The sequence below is a fragment of the Odontesthes bonariensis genome, chromosome 4, assembly GCF_027942865.1.
Source record: "Odontesthes bonariensis isolate fOdoBon6 chromosome 4, fOdoBon6.hap1, whole genome shotgun sequence".
NCBI lineage: Eukaryota > Metazoa > Chordata > Actinopteri > Atheriniformes > Atherinopsidae > Odontesthes > Odontesthes bonariensis.
The window spans coordinates 25,274,266-25,296,319 of record NC_134509.1 but is presented as its reverse complement, the minus strand read 5'-3'; the positions used below and the strand labels follow the sequence as shown (position 1 = coordinate 25,296,319).

The following is a 22,054-nucleotide window of genomic DNA, read 5'->3' as shown; positions in this document are numbered from 1 at the left end:
ACTTTTGTATTGTATGTTTTAAACTATTTTTTCTGTTTATTTCTTATTTTGAAACTTTTTAATATAACTAAACTGACTATTTTAAATCACCATGTGAAAAAATGATTAATGAAATGAGGACATCCTTTTAAAGAGGCATGTATTCAGGATAGAAATCACTAACAAGACCAACATATTGTTGTTTTTGATATTTAGATGACCACAGAATATAAATATCCTGCTGCTAGTATTTTAAAAGCCGCTACGTCATCTCGCCGAGCTAAGAAACTAAAACTTTTTCAAAAAGTATCCCAGTAGTTACTGGTCAGCTTTAACCACCTGTTGAGCCAATCAGCTCCTTCAACTCAGTGGCGGTGATATGTGTCAGCTGGCTGCAGGCTCCACCAAGAGGAACTAAACTCTCTAATAGCCTTTAGAGGAACTTAATCAACGCTTAGCTGCTAGGTCAAAGTTCTGAAGCAAATCCAAATGCAATGAAGCTGCTGCTGTAGTAGAACTTGATTATTCTGCTGCCTGTTCCATTTCCCAAGGGAAAGCTGGTGAAATATTCCACATTTTACACTAGTAAGTACAAAAGTATGTCGACTTGTGTGAGAACTGCGATCATAGGCCAAAAATGCTGGACGTGATGTCATTGAGGAACGAGTGTAAGCAAACAGGGTGGTGTTTTTAAAGCTGTGAGCGAAGATCGCAATGTGTAACCTTCAGTGCATGACATGCAAGCAAATAAACGCCTGCGTTTTTTTGGTTCTGTGCACAGTCTGCAGACATCCCGCGCCGCGCTCCCAAGAAGCCTTGCACCTCTTCACACACACACACACACACACACACACACACACACACATGCATACCAACACGCTTGTTGTGAGTCTTCACACAGCTCATTCCCTCACACACACATATTACAACGGATACTCATTCTACACACATACTCACTCCTCCTCCTCCCTAACACCCGCTTGCCCAAAACTCAGAGCCCATACAGGCACATGCTCACACAAAACAGCTTGTACACACACATATACACACACAGCAACTTTCCCCACAGTGAGGGACTGAGGGCACACTGGGGGAAGTCAAGCAGCAACGCAGCCCCACTTGCCTGTTGCTAGGAAACGCAGGGTAGCCAGCAGAAGCTGAGGTGATATTTTAACCTTCATTTCATTGTCAGTAGGCTTGAAGGCCGAGAAATCCTGCTTCCTTTCCCGATGGGTGATTTTCTTCTTCGTCTTGTTGTCAGCTGAGGAGGGAAAATGAAAAGTCACAACCTGAAACTTTTTCTCCATCAGTAAAAGATCAGTCCAAGACACACCACTGACACCGAGCCCGTCGTCCAGGGTCACAGGGTGCCTAAACTTGAGTTACCCAAAGCTTATTGCCTTTTCTGGAATCAAAGCAGTGGCGTCTTTCTCAGAAAAGGAGAGCTATAGGAAGCTACATTGTTACGACATTCTTACCACATTCTTAACATTACCGAAAGCCATATGTATTAGGGCAACAAACAGACTGGCACGTACTCCATGTATGTGGGCCCTTACTTATACCACTGGGGGTGAAACAAAACAGACGAGTGTAGTTTGGTGAGAGACATGACAAAGGGGTAAATACATTGCAAGAATTTCTTTAAACAAATAAATTAGGACTTAAAATGTTTTCTCTCTGGATGTAAAAATGCAAACAAAACAGGAACAATGCAATACATCAGGAGCTTTATGTCCTCATCAAGAGAGATAATCCCAAAACACAATTAACACATCGTCACACAAAGTTATGGAGTGTCAAGGGGACATTATTTAAAGCTCGCACGGTCAAGCTTTTTATGTACACAACTGTGTGTAATGAGAAAGTTTGTCACCTCAATGCAAAAACCCACAGAGGTGGGACGTAACACTATCATAAATTAAAGAATCTCACTGTGTTGTTCGTTTTTGGTTTCACCAATTCCTGATAAACTACTAACAAGATGCTCATCAGCTGCTAACCTGAGCTTGGTTCTTCATTGGATTTACATGCTTATGATATGATCTACCTAAGCGACCTACAGTGTTGTGTGCAGTTTTATCTGTGTGACACCGTGTCTGCGTCAGCCTCAAGTTACATCCAAACGCTAGTGAATGGTGACTTGAATGGAGTTTTGTGTACTCCAAACAATTACTGTATATAACACTAATAATTGTAACTAATTCATGTGCAGCAACAGCAACAGTAACTTATACTTTTAATTACAGCAACACAGAAAAAAGGGAATACATTGGAAAGGGTGGTGGGTAAGACAGCTGCGTCTGTACGTGGACGGGCAGAACGATGAGAACCGACAGAAAATGGTTATTTAGTAAGATTTAAAAGCAAGTCCAAGATTTTTTTGCTCTATTTGCAACATGTACACATTGGATACAAAACTGGCCAATCAGAATGTTTGCAGTCTGCGTTTGCTTCAACATAAAATTACATTTTGCATGAGGTACACATCACCCCATCAGGATTCTAAAGCCAAAGATTATGACATTGGCCCAGCTACGACATCATTGCCATGTAGATAAATTTTTAGGTGATTCAATTTTTATCATTATTATTTTGATGGTGAAACTGGTTATTTTTAACAGATCTTGGGAACTGAAACAAAAGAAACAAAACCAAAAGAAGGATTGGACGAACGTATGGACACAGAGAGGTTTTGGAGCCTGCACATGGTGGCCATCAGCAGCGCAGGACTTTACTGTCCTCCAACATTGAATGGAATCATATTTGTGCCAATATAACCAAATAAAAATTTCTTAAATATCAAACAAAAATATGAAACTGAAAGACAGAAAGGCTAACTTAAGCAAACAAAAAGTTGTTTTGTTGTTTCTTTTGTTGTTTTATAATACATCCTTTCTTTGATGAGTTTCCTCAGCTTCATCCTCACTGATCAGACCTTTACTCTGACTGTCATCAGATCTTTTGTTTGCATTTCCGACACAAAGGGGTTGATTCCCCCTTTTAAAAGACGGCTCAGATGTCGGATGGCACCCAGCGTAGCTAGCAGACTTTCCAGGTTTATGTTGTTGGAAACTAGGCTCTAATCAGCTATTAATTAGCTATACTGGATTCCTACAAGATTTAACAATTGAGTATTGATCATATGTCTGTCTTTAGATGCTTTGTCGTCTCAACTTTTAAGTAAAGTCAATCTTTGGACTATAACTTAATTTTTAACAGTGGCATTAGATAACTTTTTATCTATATCATTTGATTGTTACCCTCCCTGCGACTGCATCTTATGGTTTTTTGGGTCCAGCTCCATCCCACAAAATTGCCCCATAGAAAGAGTTAAAAGATACTTAAAACACGGATGAATTAGCTCCACTGAGTGATGGCTCACTGTGACTGATTTCCATGGCTTATTTTCATGCTTATAACAAAACTGTTATGACACGCACTTAACCAGGAATGAAGATCAGCCTTTTGCAGTAAAGCCTATCTGTTCACTAGCCATTTGGTTACTTAGCTATGGGTTTTTGGAGTTCAGCCCACAAGTACAAAGCTGGAAAGTCCACTGGCTACACTGGGCAATGTCTGAGGCACTGAGTTGTAACTCAAAAACATTTGTGCCAGAATTGCAATCAAAACAACCAGGTAGCGTAAAGAAGAGATCTGTCAGCTTAACTCCAAAGATGACGGTCTCCATCAGTAAGAAGGAAGCAACTGATAATAAAAGGATTTATCGTCAGACAAAGAACAATATTTTTTACAAAAACTATTTTGTTTGCAGTTACTCATTTTTACCTTTGAATTATCATTATTATATTACAGTTTTTTTTGTTTTTTTTTTACTTTTGTTTGATATTTAAAGTTTGGCACAGATCTGATTCCATACCCACCAGTTTCACTTTAGACAGCAACAAACAATGTCCTTCTGTATAGGCAGTTTGAGGCTGAGAAACACTTTACAGCTCACTGGTCACTGTCAGGAAGTTTGCTGTTAACGTTACATTTATAGGGGTGCAGTATAGGTCAACTGGTGGTGCAGGCATCCCATATACAGAAGCTGTAGTACCTCGACGCAGCCGCCCCCCTAGTCCCAGCCTACAGCCCTTTTCTGCATGTTTTCCCACTCTCTCTGACCCCTTTCCTGTCTACCCACTGTCGAACAGAGGTCACTTGTGCCCAAAACACCTTTAAAATAAAACATACTACATCTAGGATTGTGAGCTCTGAGAGGAGAACCTACTGTACAAGTCAGTCTCATCCAGAATCTCTGACTTGATGATTTCTTCAATAATGTCCTCCAGGGTAACAATTCCCAGAACCTCGTAGAAAGGGTCTCCTTCGCCTTCATTGTTCACCCTCTGAACTATGGCCAGGTGGGATTTTCCTAACAAAACATAGACACACAGGTTATGAACTTAGGGTCATATAATGATAAAGAAAGTTAAACATAGTTCAGGCAGTGAACACGAGGTTACTGTGGGACAAACAGGAGGAACCACAGATGGCCACTTCAATCTATACAGAACAAATCTGATATGTATTGTGAACTAATAATATATGTTTAATAGCTTTTCTTTTTTTTTTGGTGAAATAGGAACAATAAATATCAGATACGGTTGTGGGCATCATGATGCTGATGTTGCTTTGAAGTATTAAATGAGTCCAAATCGCACAACGGGCAGGCATAACTGTTTTTTTATTTTAGATAGATGACCAGCAATGCAGGACGTGGTAGTTAAAGTGTCAAACCGTTAACAGCGCTGGGAAAAAAAAAGGAAAATAACATCCAGCTAAATGGACAGACGGGGCGGTCAGTTAGACAGCTCTAAATTTCATCATATCAGCCCCTTTGGCCCTCCTTGCCTCCACATCTGTGTTCCCAGGACCCTCCTTGTGTGCTGTACCATCTGAAAAAAAAAGAGAAACAAACTGCCGTGTATTCAGAGAAGACTTTCAGGCAAAAACACTAAACAAATTCTTTGCCTTTTCTCAGCTTGTGATCATTTAAAAGGAATTTTCCAGAGGCAGGGGCTAATATTAGCCCCTGCAAAATGAAGTTTCCATTCCACCCTGGCGATATTCTCACCGAGCAAAGGAGCAGACTGGGCAAACCTCCGCTGTGTGATCAGATTGTCTCAAAATGGGCCGTTTGCATGCAGATACACCTGGATGTTAAAAAAAATGGAGGATGTCAGTGTGCACGTGTCGGGGTAGTACGTGCGGGTGTTTATTTTTAGTAAAAGCAGGTACATCGCTATGCTCTGAGGCTGGTTCAGCTAATGTGTTGGCTGCTTTGGTGCAGGCACAGAATCAAAGGACCTCTAGCTGATCATCCGGAGTGTTTTATTGCACTGCAGCTCCTGCTACTTCACGACACTATTGCAGCACACCAGTGTGAATTGGACTGAGGCTGAGAGCCTGAATTTGAGAATGTTGTGAGAGTGAGATGCAGAACTGATGGTTTGAAGAAACACACTTAAGTTATCACAATCGACTGGCTCCCCGGAGAGACGTATTAATAATGTAAACACAGACATGCCCTGAGATGAGGAATCTGTAAATGTAAGGCGACATACAAGCCTTACCTAACAGTCTTGCTATTTCTGTGAGGGTGTGAATGGATTTCTCAGCATATTGTTCTGTCACTGAGAGGTTGGATTTAGCAAAGACAAACATTAATGGAGCCTCATGGGTTAAAGCAGTGAGGCCTCAGAATTCCTTGAGCATGCAATTACTCTGAACTACCAAGGGAAGGAGAGTGAAATGAAGCGGCCAGCACAACACAGCACAGTGAAACAGATCGATGCACACTTACTTCTCTGTCATGGCGTCCACTGCACTCATGTCAGGTCTATAAACAAATCATACCCTGTTCATACCCTGTCGCCTTTATCGCTGGTTTGAGCATATATCAACTAATTTAATTACGAATTTTATTTTTTTTTCCTCATTGTAAAGAAATATTTTTCCAATTTCTGAAACATGCAATAGTACAATCATGAAGCATGGAGCTTTCTAGGAGCCCGTCAACCTACAAAAGATTATAAACCCATTTCCAAACAACATGAGTCCATCATTCTAAAATTAGAAAGGTTCTCCATATCTGAAAAATATATACAGAAACGTTAAAGATTGTTACCAATCTGCTGTGGAGTGGATGTCCTAGTAAGATCCCCCCCAAGGTCAGACTGTGCAATGCTCAGAGAAACTGCAAAAAACCCAAAGAGCTACATCTCAGACTCTACAGGCCTCAGTTAGCATGTTAAATGTTGAAGTTCATGACTGTACAGTTAGAAAAAGACTAAACAAGTATGGCTTGTTAGGGTTGCAGGAGAAAGCCTCTTCTCTCTAAAAAGAACATGGCAGCACAGCTTAGGTTTGCAAAGCTGCATCTGAACAAACCACAAGACTTCTGGAACAATGTCCTTTGGACAGACCAGACCAAAGTGGAGATGTTTGCTCATAATGCACAGCAGCACGTTTGGAGAAAATCAAACACCTCATACCAACTGTCAAGCACGGTGGTGGAGGGCTGATGATCTGGGCTTGTTCTGCAGCCACAGGACCTGGGCACCTTGAAGTCATTGAGTCCACCATGAACTACTCAGTATACCAAATTATTCTAGAGTCAAATGTGAGGCCATCTGTCTGACAGCTAAAGCTCGGCTGAAACTGGCTCACCAACAGATCCCAAAGAAAGAAAGATGAACTTTCCCGTTTACATGCACCTGTTTTCACATGACCAAATTCACAGTCGAGTGCTCCAGAAAAAGTAAGACACACACACTTTCACACCTGATAATCCACAAATCTTTAAATGTATCTAAGAATACAGAATGTTTCATATCCAAAGAAAATTAGATCCAAATATTCCTGAGAGATTTTCACATGTGAAACTATCATTTCATTTTATGACAATGTAACACAAACCAGACAGACAGATACAAACTAAAGACATCAATCAATACCACCTCTCAACAAAAAGTAAGCACATTAACTGATTATCCTTTCAGAGAGAACGCAGTGTTCTTGTTATTGTTCCATCTGCCACACATGTGAAAAACTGGTTCAGCTTTATCAGAAGATGAGGAACAACCAATAGGAATGTGTGTCACCTTAACCTCATCTGTCTGGCAGGTAACAAGATCCGACCTATGACCTTTATGTAAGCATACTGATAAAGCTGTGGAAGACATTTCTGAGACTAAGCACAATAAGTCCTGCTCTCCGAGCGACCACGTGCTCAGGCACACTTCCCACGCAAATGATACGGCACAAGTTGCTTGCTTGACAAGATGAATTAATCCGATCAGGATGTCTGTGGAGTATACTTTCCATCAGCCCCTCAGCCACGCAGAGGAGGTGACTTTAACTCTCAGCGATGGCGCTGTTGTGAAAGCATCGGGGGTGGCAGCATGGGTCGTGAGTTTAAAAGAAGAAAAACCCAAACAGGATCGAACTGAGTGGAAAGCTATTCAATGGAAATGACAAGAGAAAAGCGTGTTTATGTAAAGTTGAATGCTGTTTATTCTAGAGTCTGTCCCACGGGCTGCGATGTAAAGAGATGGAAATTTCACAAATTCCATGGAAAAGAATGCAAAAGAAAATAATGTTTTATTTATACCGTTCAGCATGTTGGAAGTCAGTAGCTGATATATTCAACAAGGAATGTTTTGATTGAACGTTTGTTTCATTTAGTAACACGACTGAGTTTTTATAAACTTCAATCACATCAGTAATCCTTGAATTTCAAAGTTTCCAAGTAACACTAATGTTGCATTTTTTTCAGAATTAAGACCAAATAGAACCGATTAGAGGGGCTTCACGGTGGTGTGGTCACCTCACAGCGAGAGGGTTCCAGGTTCAACTCCCGGCTGGGGCCTTTCTGAGTGGAGTTTGCGTGTTCTCTCCGGGTACTCCGGCTTCCTTCCACTGTCCAAAAACATGGACGTTAGGTTATGCATGCATGCATGCATGTTAGGCTAATTGGTGTCTCTAAATTGTCCCTAGGAGTGACTGTGACTGTGATTGTGATTGTGTGTGTGGTTGTTTCATTATTCTGTGTGTGGCCCTGTGATGGACTGGCAGCCTGTCCAGGGTGTACCCCGCCTCTCGCCCGATGACGATGACAATGAAGTTGACTTCTTTACATGGCGTCAGAGCAAAGACATACTAGCTTGTGGTCTTTGAACAATTGTGTGGTGACATTTGCTACAGTGCTGCTAATACTGAGTATAAGGCTCAGAAAAATGACTAGAGTAATTCTTTCTGCATCCATTTGGCTTGTGTGTCGTAAATCTTCCACTGGGTACCTCTGTGACGTACCAAACAGTGGTTAAGTGAAAACTTTCTCCAACTAAACTCGGACAAGACAGAGACTCTGATCATTGCTCCAGAAAACCGGATCCCACTTATTAGCCACCACATGGGAAGCCTTGGCTCATCCACCCAGTCGAGTCTCCGGAATTTAGGTGTTGCCTTTGATTCAGCCATGTCATTTCAACAACACACAAAAACATTGATCAGGAGCTGCTTTTTCCAGCTGAGGAACATCTCAAAGCTGAGAACCTTAGTGTCAAAGGTGGAACTGGAGATGATCATCCATGCTTTTATTTCATCCCGCCTAGACTACTGTGGAGCCTTTTAAAAAGCAGCTGAAGACCTTGCTGTTTAGACAGACCTTTAGTTAAGGTGAAGGTTTTTTATGACATTTTGTTTTATGTTTGATGTTGTGTTTTGATGTGTATGTGTAGCTGTGTGTTCAGTGTTTTTTTTTTTTCCTTGTTTTTTATTCTGATCTCACTGTGAAGCACTTTGTGAATCCTTTTCTGCGAAAAGTGCTATATAAATAAATTTTACTTACTTACTTACTTACTTACACACAAAACCCACATATTTGTAACCATACAGACTGATCGTACCGACTCCGATCAGAAAAACTACATACCAGGCTAAGATGTTAAGGTGCATAAGAACAACATGGATGTTTGTTTTGAGGGGAAAATTTGCAGGAGAATTGCTGTTATCCACACCTCTAGAATGTAATATAGACCAATGCAGGCTTGTGAATTATAAACTTGAGGCCTGAAATTGGTATACACAAAACCCAGAAGGACATGCAAGCTATGTAGCCAGCTTTATGCTTCTACTTTATTCCTCTAGAGCAGTGAAAAAATAATCAGTGCAGGTGATATCCGATAATAATACAGAGACATGAAAAGATGCTGCTCACAGCGCAGACAGACAGACGAGAAAGAGCAGCCGGCAGCATGCAACGTAACTTCATTCTATTCCTTTTAGCTTACGTTTTGAATTGCACTCAAAAGGTTATTTATATGTAAAGTTTAATAGCAGGCAATTGCAATAGCCATTACATTATTACAAATGTCCCACCGTGAATGGCGAATGGTTGTGAGGGACTTCAGCCCACTGAATTTGTGCCAATTTACAATCTCCAATTACGCTACAGTAAAGGTTTTAGAGGAAATCCAGAGCATCCAGAAAGAAAAGCCACGCAGGCACAAAGAAAGGCTTCGGCTCACTAACCACTGTCCCAAAATGCACACACTTGCACCCAAATACATGTGAACCCAATTTGCTAACACACTGAATGAAGACGTGACCTAGCTAACTATCACCAGCATGTTGACATTGTCACTGTGACCATGTAAGCTGATGTTAGCAGAAAGCTCAAAGCACTGTTGGGAAGTAAAGCATCAGAAAAAAATCTGGAATGACAAGAGGTCAATTATGTCATTTCTTCTTGTTTATTGAAGATATTGGTCAATGTTTACAGTGTCAATGGTAGCTGTGCAACACAACTTTAACATTCAGTGTCTAATAAATGCTAGTCTGACATCCCATTTCTTAAAATTCAGACAGCAGGGCATGCTTAGCTTCTTCTTTTCATTATATTATCATCTTAGCAGACGGTGATGCTAAAATAAGGTTATTAAAACAAAAATCCACTCAATTACAAGCAAAATCGTAGCTGTTTTCAAACACAGGAGCAGCAGCACCAGGAAAATGAATGAGAAAATGAAAGCTACAGTGTTACCAATAATGCACCCATGTGAACTCACTCTACCTTAGAGTCTTAAGTCAGCCTCCCTCAGTGATACACACACATACAAATAAACACACACACAATCTTTCGCACGGTAGCACCACTCCAGATTGTTTTGTCTCGCTGTCCCACAAGATGGGTGCATAGTTTCCAGTTTCCCACAAAGACAAAATACCACATCAGCGACAGAGAGAGAGAGAAAAAAAGCAGCTGATGTTTTCCATAAAAATAATACAAGACAATGACAGCATGTTTATTCATAGCTCCTTAGCTGCTGCAGAGGCAGTCAGTTTTGCTAGAGGTGGAGGGTGGAGGATGACCCTCTGGACCCTCCGGAGCCTGAAACTTGGCAGCAGCTTCATGCAGAGCGTGTCCTTGCATAGACCAGTTGTCTAGGGTCCTATAACCCACCACTGCTGCCTGACATCTAGGGCTGTTTAGCTGGTCTGAGGCTGGGTAGTTCAACACACAGGCACACAACAAGGCCAGGGGTCAATTCACTTTCAGTTTCACCCATTTAGGAATTATGTTAAAAACCGTTCAGTCATCAAACTGCTCGTTTGTTTGAACATTTCTTGGAGTAATAGTTATGTCATTAGCCTCGTACAGTAAACGGTGTTTCGAGTTTCCACTTGTGACTGGGTGACGTAAACACACACATGCAGAGAGGATTATTTTGTTTCCCTCAAGAATATCGCAGCAGAGGCACAATACCAGGAGGTGCATAATCAGTTCAGGTACTGAGTTGTTGTTTCCAACACTCACAGAGTGTCGACACGTGCGGTTAGGTCCAGTTACAGTTATAGCTCCACTAGGACAGTTTATTGGACCTCTTTCCTTTTCCCACTACATATACACTCTTACATCTTACTGATACTGGGATTTTTCCTGTTGACTTATTACACCTTCATAAACCGGACAGCCTAACAGCTCTGTATATTTCATAGGGCTGTAGGCTTTATTTATTTATTTTTTTTTATATAAATGAGGGGTACAGTATGCCCTTGTGGTTATTATCTACTGTTATGTGCCAATTATGCTTTGGAGCATGCGAAAAGCACCAAGATCAGTTTGGGACCAACTGAAAGTGAACATGCGAGCATAATTCAATCAATCAAACTACACACAGCAAAATTAACTTGCTCTCATAAAAGACAAGACTGTGCACATTCTCCCTCATTCACACACATATAAGATATAAGAAAATATAAGAAAATAAGGTAAGATATAATATAGGGAAAGAAAGTTCAAATAAATTGGCTTATTTTTTACATGCAGGTGCTTGATGACCTTTGATGATGTTTTATCATTGATGTTTTTGGTCGTGCGCCTCCTAAATGATCTAACATGGATAAGTTGAAAACATGAGCCTGAAAGAGGTTCATCTTCATTTGTTCAAGGTCAATTTTCAACATGACTAAATGATAAAGGAAGTATTTCTCATTTCTGTATATCTACTTTTAGGGATTGTGTGGGAATCTGATGATGCTTTAGCATATTCATGCAGAAATAAAAAAAAAAAAAGCATAATAAAGTTGTGGAGTGCCATGAGGTAAAGGTTAGCATCAGCTTGCTGACACGCCCAGATTGACAATTACCGTGTTCATCATCACTTTAGACTGTTAAAATGCTGATGCAAATTACCATTACCAAACCAGATGAGTTTCCCTATCACCAGTTCATCATAATCAATTACCATCCTGTGAAACGTGACTGCATCCACGGAGGGTCACAGAAATCTATCAAAGACTGTACACATTTCAACTAAAACAAAAGAGTGATTCTACAGGAGGGAGTGGAATGAAAATGTAAGGAGAATATCAAAAATCAATAAGCTTCATTCTTTGGGGGATGTTCAGTGTCTCGATGTCTGTGATCAAGTAAGAAACATTTTTATTCCAAATGTAAAGCTAGAAATATAAAATATATGGAAAGAACACAACTCTTAATTTTAAGAGAAATGGTGGTTTTAGTAATAAATAACATGAATTCTGTGGATGAAATTCAACAGAGGAGCAATTCAAGAAGAATATTTCTAATAGGCTTATTTCATCCTGTCATTTGGCAAAGATCCTAAGTAGGACAATCCATCCATCCATCCATCCATCCATCCATCCATCCATCTATTTGTCCCCCATCCATCCATCCATCTATCTGTGCCCCATCCATCTATCTGTGCCCCATCCTACCATCCATCCATCCATCCATCCATCTATCTGTCCCCCATCCATCCACCCATCTATTTGTCCCCCATCCATCTATCTGTCCCCCATCCATCCATCCATCCATCCATCTATCTGTGCCCCATCCTACCATCCATCCATCCATCTATCTGTGCCCCATCCTACCATCCATCCATCCATCTATCTGTGCCCCATCCTACCATCCATCCATCCATCCATCTATCTGTCCCCCATCCATCCATCCATCCATCCATCCATCCATCTATCTGTGCCCCATCCTACCATCTATCCATCCATCCATCCATCCATCCATCCATCTATCTGTGCCCCATCCTACCATCCATCCATCCATCTATCTGTGCCCCATCCTACCATCCATCCATCCATCTATCTGTCCCCCATCCATCCATCCATCCATCTATCTGTGCCCCATCCTACCATCCATCCATCCATCCATCCATCCATCCATCTGTCCCCCATCCATCCACCCATCTATTTGTCCCCATCCATCTATCTGTGCCCCATCCTACCATCCATCCATCCATCCATCCATCTATCTGTCCCCCATCCATCCACCCATCTATTTGTCCCCATCCATCTATCTGTGCCCCATCCTACCATCCATCCATCCATCTATCTGTCCCCCATCCATCCATCCATCCATCCATCCATCCATCTATCTGTGCCCCATCCTACCATCCATCCATCCATCTATCTGTTCCCCATCCATCCATCTATCTTTCTGTCCCCCATCCATCCATCCATCCATCCATCTATCTGTCCCCATCCATCCATCCATCCATCCATCCATCCATCTATCTGTCCCCCATCCATCCATCCATCTATCCCCATCCATCCATCCATCCATCCATCCATCCACCCATCTATTTGTCCCCATCCATCTATCTGTGCCCCATCCTACCATCCATCCATCCATCTATCTGTCCCCCATCCATCCATCCATCCATCCATCCATCCATCTATCTGTGCCCCATCCTACCATCCATCCATCCATCTATCTGTTCCCCATCCATCCATCTATCTTTCTGTCCCCCATCCATCCATCCATCCATCCATCCATCCATCTATCTGTCCCCATCCATCCATCCATCCATCCATCCATCCATCTATCTGTCCCCCATCCATCCATCCATCTATCCCCATCCATCCATCCATCCATCCATCTATCTGTCCCCCATCCATCCATCCATCCATCCATCCATCTTTCTGTCCCCCATCCATCCATCTTTCGGTCCCCATCCATCCATCCATCCATCTATCTGTCCCCCATCCATCCATCCATCCATCTTTCTGTCCCCCATCCATCCATCCATCCATCCATCCATCCATCCATCCATCCATCTTTCTGTCCCCCATCCATCCATCCATCCATCCATCCATCCATCCATCCATCCATCCATCTGTCCCCCATCCATCAATACCCTAAAGCCTGAGAACTTCCATTCAGGCCTTCAGAGACTAAGCCGTGTGCTCTTTTCCACCATTCCCAGCTTATTTATGGAATGCAGCTTTGTCATATTTTTCCATAGCGCAATTTTCCCCCTATAAATAGGCACCTAAGGCTCAGAGGGGTCGGTGTCTGTTGTGGACACTCATCACTGCCCCCCTCCCTGTCTTACTCTCCCCCTATTTTTCCAAATATTTGAAGACTGACAAATATAGTGCAGTGTTAGGGTGATGGGAACCCGTTGCATGATCTCTCCTCTACATCTACCGGTGAAAAAAAAATCAGCAGAGTTTCCAGCTATTCTGACCCATTTTTCCACTGACACGGATAAAGACTTTCCCCCATGCGGGTTACACGCCGACTATTTACAGCCTCTTGGTTTTTAGAAACACTGAGACTGGGTTCACCGTGTAGTGAAATCATCTAGAGTAATTCTGTGGCTTCACCCATTTTATCCAGAGACATAAATGGAATCTGTCTGTCTGCATGTGAGCCACAGTGCTTAAGTCCAAGTTTTCCATATTGAGACTACACTAAGTACTGTCCTGAGGTATTTTTTAGCTTCTGACTTTGTGATAAATATGTTATTCTTTTGATAAGTAAAGTAATATTTTATCTTCTCCATTTACTTAGCCTCCCGTGAAACTGCTCAGAGCCCCTCAGGGGAGGCCCACCTCACACTTTAAAAAACCTCTGTTATAGATCGTACTGATTACTGAAATATCTCGTGAGTTATCTATGGAAACAAGGAAATAAACCAGACTAAAATAAACTCCATAATTAGTTACGTAAAGAGCATCGCAGCGAACTTTCACTTTTGCATCTCTCATGGAGACTTTATGGGTCAAAAATGACCTGCAGAAACTAGAGAGGAGAGCAGAAAGTTCAAATATAAAAGGCAGAACTGAAGTGCAAATTTACTAAAAGTTTAGTTTTTATCAAATCTAATTTAATCAAACAGAGGCAAGACTTAGATCAATTCATACAAACTGTATAATTCAGCAAAATTCTGACAAACGAGGGTCATGTGTTACAATAGTTCTTTGCAAAATAAGAATAAAAAGTAGAATAAGTCTGAGATCTTTTTATTTTTGTGAAATAACATCTGTCAACAACAGATGACACATTCAGAGTGTGTGACGCTTTAACTTGACTTGTGTGTTAAACACAGACGTAATCACGTCCTGTACTTTTGTCACTTTTGAGGCACGTTACAATGAACTCCAACATATGAATACAAATTATACTGTCGTGTAAATGTAAGCGCTGTTCTCTGATGTACAATACTGACCTCAGAGCAGTGGTCACTGCTGCTTTTACTACACTCCTGAGCTGAGCTCTTAGAATATTACATGCTACTGGAGAAAGAAAACAAGTCTATCTGAATAATTTGCTCCAAGTTCAACTTCTGCTGTCAGCAGACCTGGAATCTGCAGACTATCCTCTTAACAAACTACATGATATATCCATCCATCCTTTTTCTGTACCTGCTTAATCCAGTTCAGGGTCGCAAAGGGGCTGGAGCCTGTCCCAGCTGCCACTGGGGGAGAGGCTGGTTGCACCCTGGGCAGGTCGACCGCATGATATAACGTGTCGGAAAAGCAGAACAATGAATGCATCCGAAAGAGTAAGTGTTAGAGTAGTGATCGTAAAAGACTAAACATAATTTGAGACAACAGTTCAACACACCACAGCTGGAACATCCTGCCTCGACGATGTCCTCTGATGTCTTGAAAGCTTCTTGTTTGAAGCACACAGCCTAAATAATTCCATAGTTCATACATATTCTATATGAAACTGAAATTATATATTTCTCTAGACCAAATTTCATCAATAAATGGGGAGTTACCTTCACACTAATCCGAATGCCAGACTTACAATGTACGTCCAAACAAGTTGTCAAAACATTTAAACAAATTTGTGTTTTTCTACAGACAATTGCTTCTCATTTTCACATATCGTATCGTGCTCTGCTAACTTCACGTTATGCCTCGCTGTTGCAGTTTGTAAACAAGCCCCTCTGTCTCTGGGACATACACCCCCTCCTCTGTCCAGTTCTGCAGACCCACAGTTTCTGCATTCATGATTGACTCGTATCCCTTCGGACCCCAGCTAAGCGGCAACAAAATCCATTATCCTGACAGCGAAAAAAGAATTTAAGAAGACCTAAATAACTTTTTTTTTTGTTTGTTTGAGGTGATAAAAACAAACTTGATGGAACAGCCTAAAATAACTGCTTGTTTAAGAGAATCAAAAAAAAAATAAACAGCTTTAAATAAACACAACAGGGGTGTGTGGTCCACAAATGTTTCCATTGCTTTGATTAAGGTAATCATGATATTCCTCCACACACACACACACACACACACAGTAATCTATTGGAATCAACCGGTGCTCTGAGGTGAGATATGCACCAGTTTCATGAAGCTTTTCTCACCCACAAAACTACTGATGGAGACAGTGTCTCTTCTTCATGCACTAACATCGATGTCAGCTTGTTTTTATTACTTTTTTAAGAGTGAAACCACTAAAACATTGTGCAACAAAAGCAAATAAGCTTGTCTTATATCATTCAAGCTTCAAATGATTCAACGCTGCCTCACTTTTACAGTCATTGAATCCCCTTTAAATTGCAGCATGGAAACCATTACTTATGAAAGACTGCGGTGGTTCTGCAACGCCAAAGTGGCAGCTTTCGCTGTGGCAGAACACTGCTGTTCTTCAGGTGAGAAAACAAGAAAACAACCACCTGATGCCAGCGTGAGCTGGTGTAAAAACATGTTCTAACGTTTTAAGTTTATGAGGTTTGAGTTGTTTTCCACGGTCAAAATGAACGCCGTTAGCTTTACTCCTCTTCGGCACATTTCATACACACCCACTATTAAAGAAAATGATATCAATAAAAACACGCTGGGAAACTGTCCACCTAACTTAAGCTTGTGCTTGTGATAAACCAAAACGAAACAGGTCACTTAAAGCAAGTGTAGCTGGTCAGTTAACATCAGCGTTCTGTAATGTCAAGTCCAACTGCAGGGTGAGGACCCTTCAATGAAAAATATGAAGAACATGAATGGATTTCTAGTACGCTTCACACAGGCAGGTCAGTTTAGAGGCTTACACAGAATAAAGATGGCGAGATGGATTGTTCAACCACGGAAAATGAAGATTTTTAGACCTAAAACTCACCTTTGTAATACTTTTAGCAAGACATTTGTCATATTGCACTAATGTATACATGTGCAGTGCAACTGAGAGGGGAAATAAAGAAGAATCTAAATGTTTTTGTGGGTGGGCGTCTCTAAGATAAGTTTTTATCGCATGTCTACAGTTTCCAAGTTCAACCTTTACCTGGTCTGGAGCTGAAATGTTCACAACCTCCCAAACTCTTGGTTTTGTCTCTGTTTAAAGGTCTTCGTACCGGCTTGGTCTCAACACTTACATGTACACTCTATCTTCTTTAAAAGGTGTTTATTCAATAAAAGTCAGGTAGCATATTTAGTTGGATTTACTTTTTTCCTTTTTGACATCTCAGGCTTTGGCACTGTTTGCGATCATGTTGGAAGATTTTTCTGGAGACCGAGAGTTATGTTGTCAGACAGTATTTTAGAATAACCACAAGTATTCTCTGAGCCATTTATAAATCCTCCTCCCAACACCTTTAGCACGCCTGTGGCTTCATATCATCACAGTCACACTTCAATGCACCACTGTTAGAACCACACATTCAGTGTGATATTTGGGCCCTATCGATGTCAAATAAATGTATCCTGGTCTCATCCGACCAAAGAATGTTGGAGCACGCTTTGTTTTCTTGGATGCATTCAGAGAGGTTGATGTTATGCAATGTCCATCATGCTGTCAGAGTTTCAGGTGGTTTAAGGAGGATGGCCACGGCAGCTCTTTTTTATGGTACTATAGCTTGTTCCCACTACACTCTTCTACATCTTTGTTACAATCGATTGTTTTAAGTTCTTCTGAGGATTGATTTCCACATGAAGCCATGATGCAGTCATATGGATAGATGCATAGGTCCACTGAGAAAGTCCTAAAAAAGATCCCAGTTTGTGCATTTGCATCACACTGAGTTTTACTTTAGAGCCCTAATTGTTTATCAGAGTGCAGCAGAAAGTACAGCCTCCATTTCCAAGATTTTACATATTAGGACACTGTCTGAAGCGAAGCTGTAAAGAGAAGTGGGACAGTATTCCTTCACAACGATGTGAGAGACAACATCCAACTGAAAATGGTTACCTTACGTTATTGTTGCTAAAGGTTCTACAACTTTTGAATCATTTGGCGTATTTAGTTTTTCACAAACTGCCTTTTTATTTTTATTTTTCTGCTAAATATAGATTGGCTCTCCCTAATATGAAGTGAAGTGCTGTTCTTTATAAGAGTTTGTATTTACCTAATTCAAAGAGCCAGCAAGGCCCACGTCGTTTTTAATACATCCTGATGCAGAAAACCTTTGGAAATTAAGGAGATAGCACTTTGTTGATGACTACCTGCTCACCGCAGCTGAACCACAACTCTAAACAAGGGCAGTCAAAGGCTTGGACAGTCATTTAAAAAGAATGGGTCGGCCTGTACAAAATTTTGACTGGTACGGAAAATATTTGGACTCATCATGTTCAAAAACTTTCAGTCTTCCAGCTCCTGACTGTTTACAGGGCTTTGGTCACTCTGCTGCTACTAGCCAGCGTTGTTTGACTACACTCACACACACATACAGTACAGTCTCACACACACACACTGCTGGAGCGATATTGTTGTTCATTCAGAGAAGCAGCTTGCTGTCGTAGCTGGCTGCGTTTGTTGTTGAAAGGTCCCCTGGGTGGAGATTCCTTTGGGCCTCAGTCATAAGGAGAGGCATCAATGGGAAACCAGTGGGGATAAATGAATGGGCCTGCGATCAGGTGCTGCTCTGTTATGTGAGTGTTGCAACTGCTGAATGGTGAGCACATCCCACAATGATGAGGACTGAGACTTCTTTCTAATGAAAGCACAACTATTTTTATCTTTAAAGTATCATGAAACAGCTGCATGTTTCCTGACCTGTTCTAATATTAAATCTTTAAAGTTTGAACCGCTGATTATATTGTTGTCCGGTCCAATTTTCTAACCGTCTAAGAACTATGTGAGTGAAGCAGGATTCATGGTTACTAGGTAAAATCGATAGTCAGTCTCTGAGCGATACTAGATTTTAGCATCTTACTAGATGTTCATTTGCAACAGCATTAATGCCAGTTTGGCCAACTTTGCCGGCTCCACTGACAGACATCTTCTTCTACAGCTTTGCTGCAGACAAACTAGCAGGCCCTCCCCTCAAAAACAGCTGAACACAGCTCAGACCAGCGGCTGTCACCATCACAGAACTAACTTAACAATCTTCTCATTGTCAAACCGGAAAATGTTTCATTTTGTGATCATTTTGGAAGACAGTGTTTTTACAGAGGCGCACCAGGGCAACTTTCAAATATGCCCCAAGGTTGTTTTTTTGTTGTTGTTTGTCTTTTTTTTTAATCCTCGTCATACTTCTTATGAAATACTGAGTGCGTGTCTTGTGAAAATGTCTTCTCCCTGTTACCATCCAGTTAGCGGCTCACTGTCCTCTTGCTTCACTCCAGTTTGAGCTGTCGGATGCAGACCCATGGTGTAAAGGAAGAGCTGATATTCACTATATTTATATCTAATCATTAAAAAAAAAGAAGCTAAAGTTACTATCTGACTCTCTCTCGCGTGCTCTGACTCGGGTAAATTTTTAGTTTAGCCTGTTTGATTTTGAAGGAAAGGATTTACTTATCTTTTTTAAAATTGCAGAGCTGCTTATTTGTATGCACTTAATGGCTAAAGGTAACACTTATGCATCAGTCTGCACTGCTCTCAGAAGATGCAGAGAGAAGAATTAAACCTAACAAAAAGCTACTTTGTTAAAATGTTGGTTTGAACCTCGAACAGGCAACCTGGAAAAGCAAAAAGCACGAAGAACTGTCAGACAACAGTTGCAATGGCCCTTTTCCAGGAGCAGGTCCCACTCCAGCCCAGTCTCATCACAAAACGTGCAATATGTACATTTGTCCACCTGTCCAGTAGGAAGTTCTGTCACAGTCCATGGTTGTAAATTGTGAAATGGTGACATATCCCTCAGAATTTTTTTCTTCTGTCGGGCAGTGTTCATGTAAAATAATGAGAATCGTGACACATAATTATAAAAATATAGGCTGGAACCATCCACATTTTTTAAAACTGTCTATCCATGTATCATACGTGGACCCAACCATATGTATGAATTCTAACCTTAACCATGTACTTTGAGTGCCTAACCCTAACCATTCACAATTGAGAGCAAAGTAGAAAAGTGTGACTGGCCCTCTTCCATCCCATTCGCTCTCCTTATGAATGTTTCTGGCCAATAAACACTAACAAGATCCTCAATTTTAATTTAATTTGAACTAACATGTTTACGTGTTTTTCAAAAGTCAGATTATGGTCAGAATAACATAACAATTAAATTTTTTGTCTAGTTTAATGAAAACATGCTCATTTACTGTTAGGACCGCGGTAACATGGTTGTCCTGGCCAGGCTCATGCTATACATGCTGAATGACATTTGTACCAAATACATCTGGCAACAGGACGTTCTCCCCACACTCACATTCTTTAGCGAAGTCTTGAAATTTTGTGCCAAAACACAAGCAAAAGTGTGTTTTTATTTATTCCTTCAGTGCTGTCCGCAGAGGTTAATGTCATATTGTGTCGTTTACATTGTCTGAAAAGGCTACCACGGGAACATTTGGTCTTTGTGAAGTCTTAAAAACAAATTTTTTAGGTGCCTTTTTTGTGATTACTGTCTCTGCGGGGACAGGATGCAGGCAATGAGAAGGACACAGTCCATACTTCCAAAATTAAGAAGAATCTGGTGTAAACAGGTCATTTTATGGCTAAGTGGAAACCACAGTTGTACTTGTTCATACAGTTCTTTGTTTTCTACTAACAGGTTCTCTAACTAGTGTGAGTTTCTGTGTTGGGGCTTGCATTTCTTACCAAATATTTTTTAATTATTTGTATTTGATTTTTTTCAGGGAAGGAAATATTTTATCAACGTGTAAAAAATGCAAATACTAAGAGGTTATACAATTATGAATCATTTGTCAAATACACTCCCTTCTGTTGTATACTAGAGAATCCCTTGATGCACTCCTCAACAATTAAATACCTGAAAACGCTCTGTCTTGGCACTGAGTGCTTGGGGCTTTAAAACTTAGAATTAATACCTCAAATAAAACAATTAGCCGTGGCGAAATCCTTAAAGCTAGAATGAGCTAAGTGCTTCATAAAATAAAGCCCCTGTGCTTTATGCAACAAACTTTGAGAATGTGGTAGAAAACACAGAACTTTCAAGTTCTTTTCACTTCAGATTTTAACATTCAATATACCTTATGAGTTTCGAGAACAGTTCAACAATAATTCTGGTTCAATCTCGTGCATTTCCAACCTAAAGGTTGACTTGGAGAAGCAATTTCATAGGATAAAGCTGGCTAACACATTGCATATCCTGAACTTAAAGGCATGTTAGTGATTTATTAACATGTAAAGAAGGTGATATTTACACGTCTTTCCATTAGTCCACAAAACGTTCAGGCTTAAGTTTGTCTGGAAGATGTAAGCAACCTTGAGCACAAAATGCCAGCAGACACCACGTGGCTTTTTCTGAACACTATCTAAAAGAACCTTTCTGCGTAAATCCAAGTCTTGACCCCAAAATGCTCAAATGGTAATAAAAACTTTAAGTCCCTGCTGATTAATGATTAACTGCAGTATTACCCATAAAATTCTAGCTGCTTTACGTTCTTATCAACCACAGGACAACCTGAAATAGATCCGCTGTTCCATTGATTTCAAACATGTTCGTGCGTGTCAAATTGACATCAATGAATATGACTGGTCTCTCCTAAGCAAAGAATACAAGACTCAGGCACGAGTACGGCAATAAAAAAGCCATCTGCACCTGAGGCAAACAGCTCAGGAGCAATACTTGAAGCTGGAGTTTCGGTTGTGGGTGGGGTTAAGGCTTAGAGGCTGAATCTGGTTTGGAGGGACAGCTGGCGCAGTGGCTGGGGCCTGCAACCCATAGTGGGGCTCTACTAGCAGTTCCCTCTCTTGCTGTTAGTTGGGAGACTCCAGAGAGAGCAGGCACACCAAGAGCATTGAATGAGCTAAAAATGCATCTGTGTCTTTACAACAAAGTTACATAGACTGACACAGTAATGTGCAAAAGACTTGAGCCACCTCTCATCACTTTATATGTTACTTCCAATGAGCCAGACTCTCTTGCAATCTCTTAAAGTGGTCTTGATCAATCAT

General features: G+C 40.9%; 1 protein-coding gene across 1 annotated transcript in view; it reads right to left on the bottom strand.

Annotated features, from left to right (window-relative positions):
- The window catches only part of cnnm2b (cyclin and CBS domain divalent metal cation transport mediator 2b), a 54,400-nt gene that overhangs the window by 16,503 nt on the left and 15,843 nt on the right, over nt 1–22,054 (bottom strand). Inside the window, exons 2-3 of the mRNA XM_075464498.1 lie at nt 4,214–4,357; nt 1,103–1,240 (exon numbers count right to left, since the gene is read on the bottom strand). Coding sequence (XP_075320613.1) covers nt 1,103–1,240; nt 4,214–4,357 — 282 coding nt within the window. The remainder of the gene's footprint in view (nt 1–1,102; nt 1,241–4,213; nt 4,358–22,054) is intronic.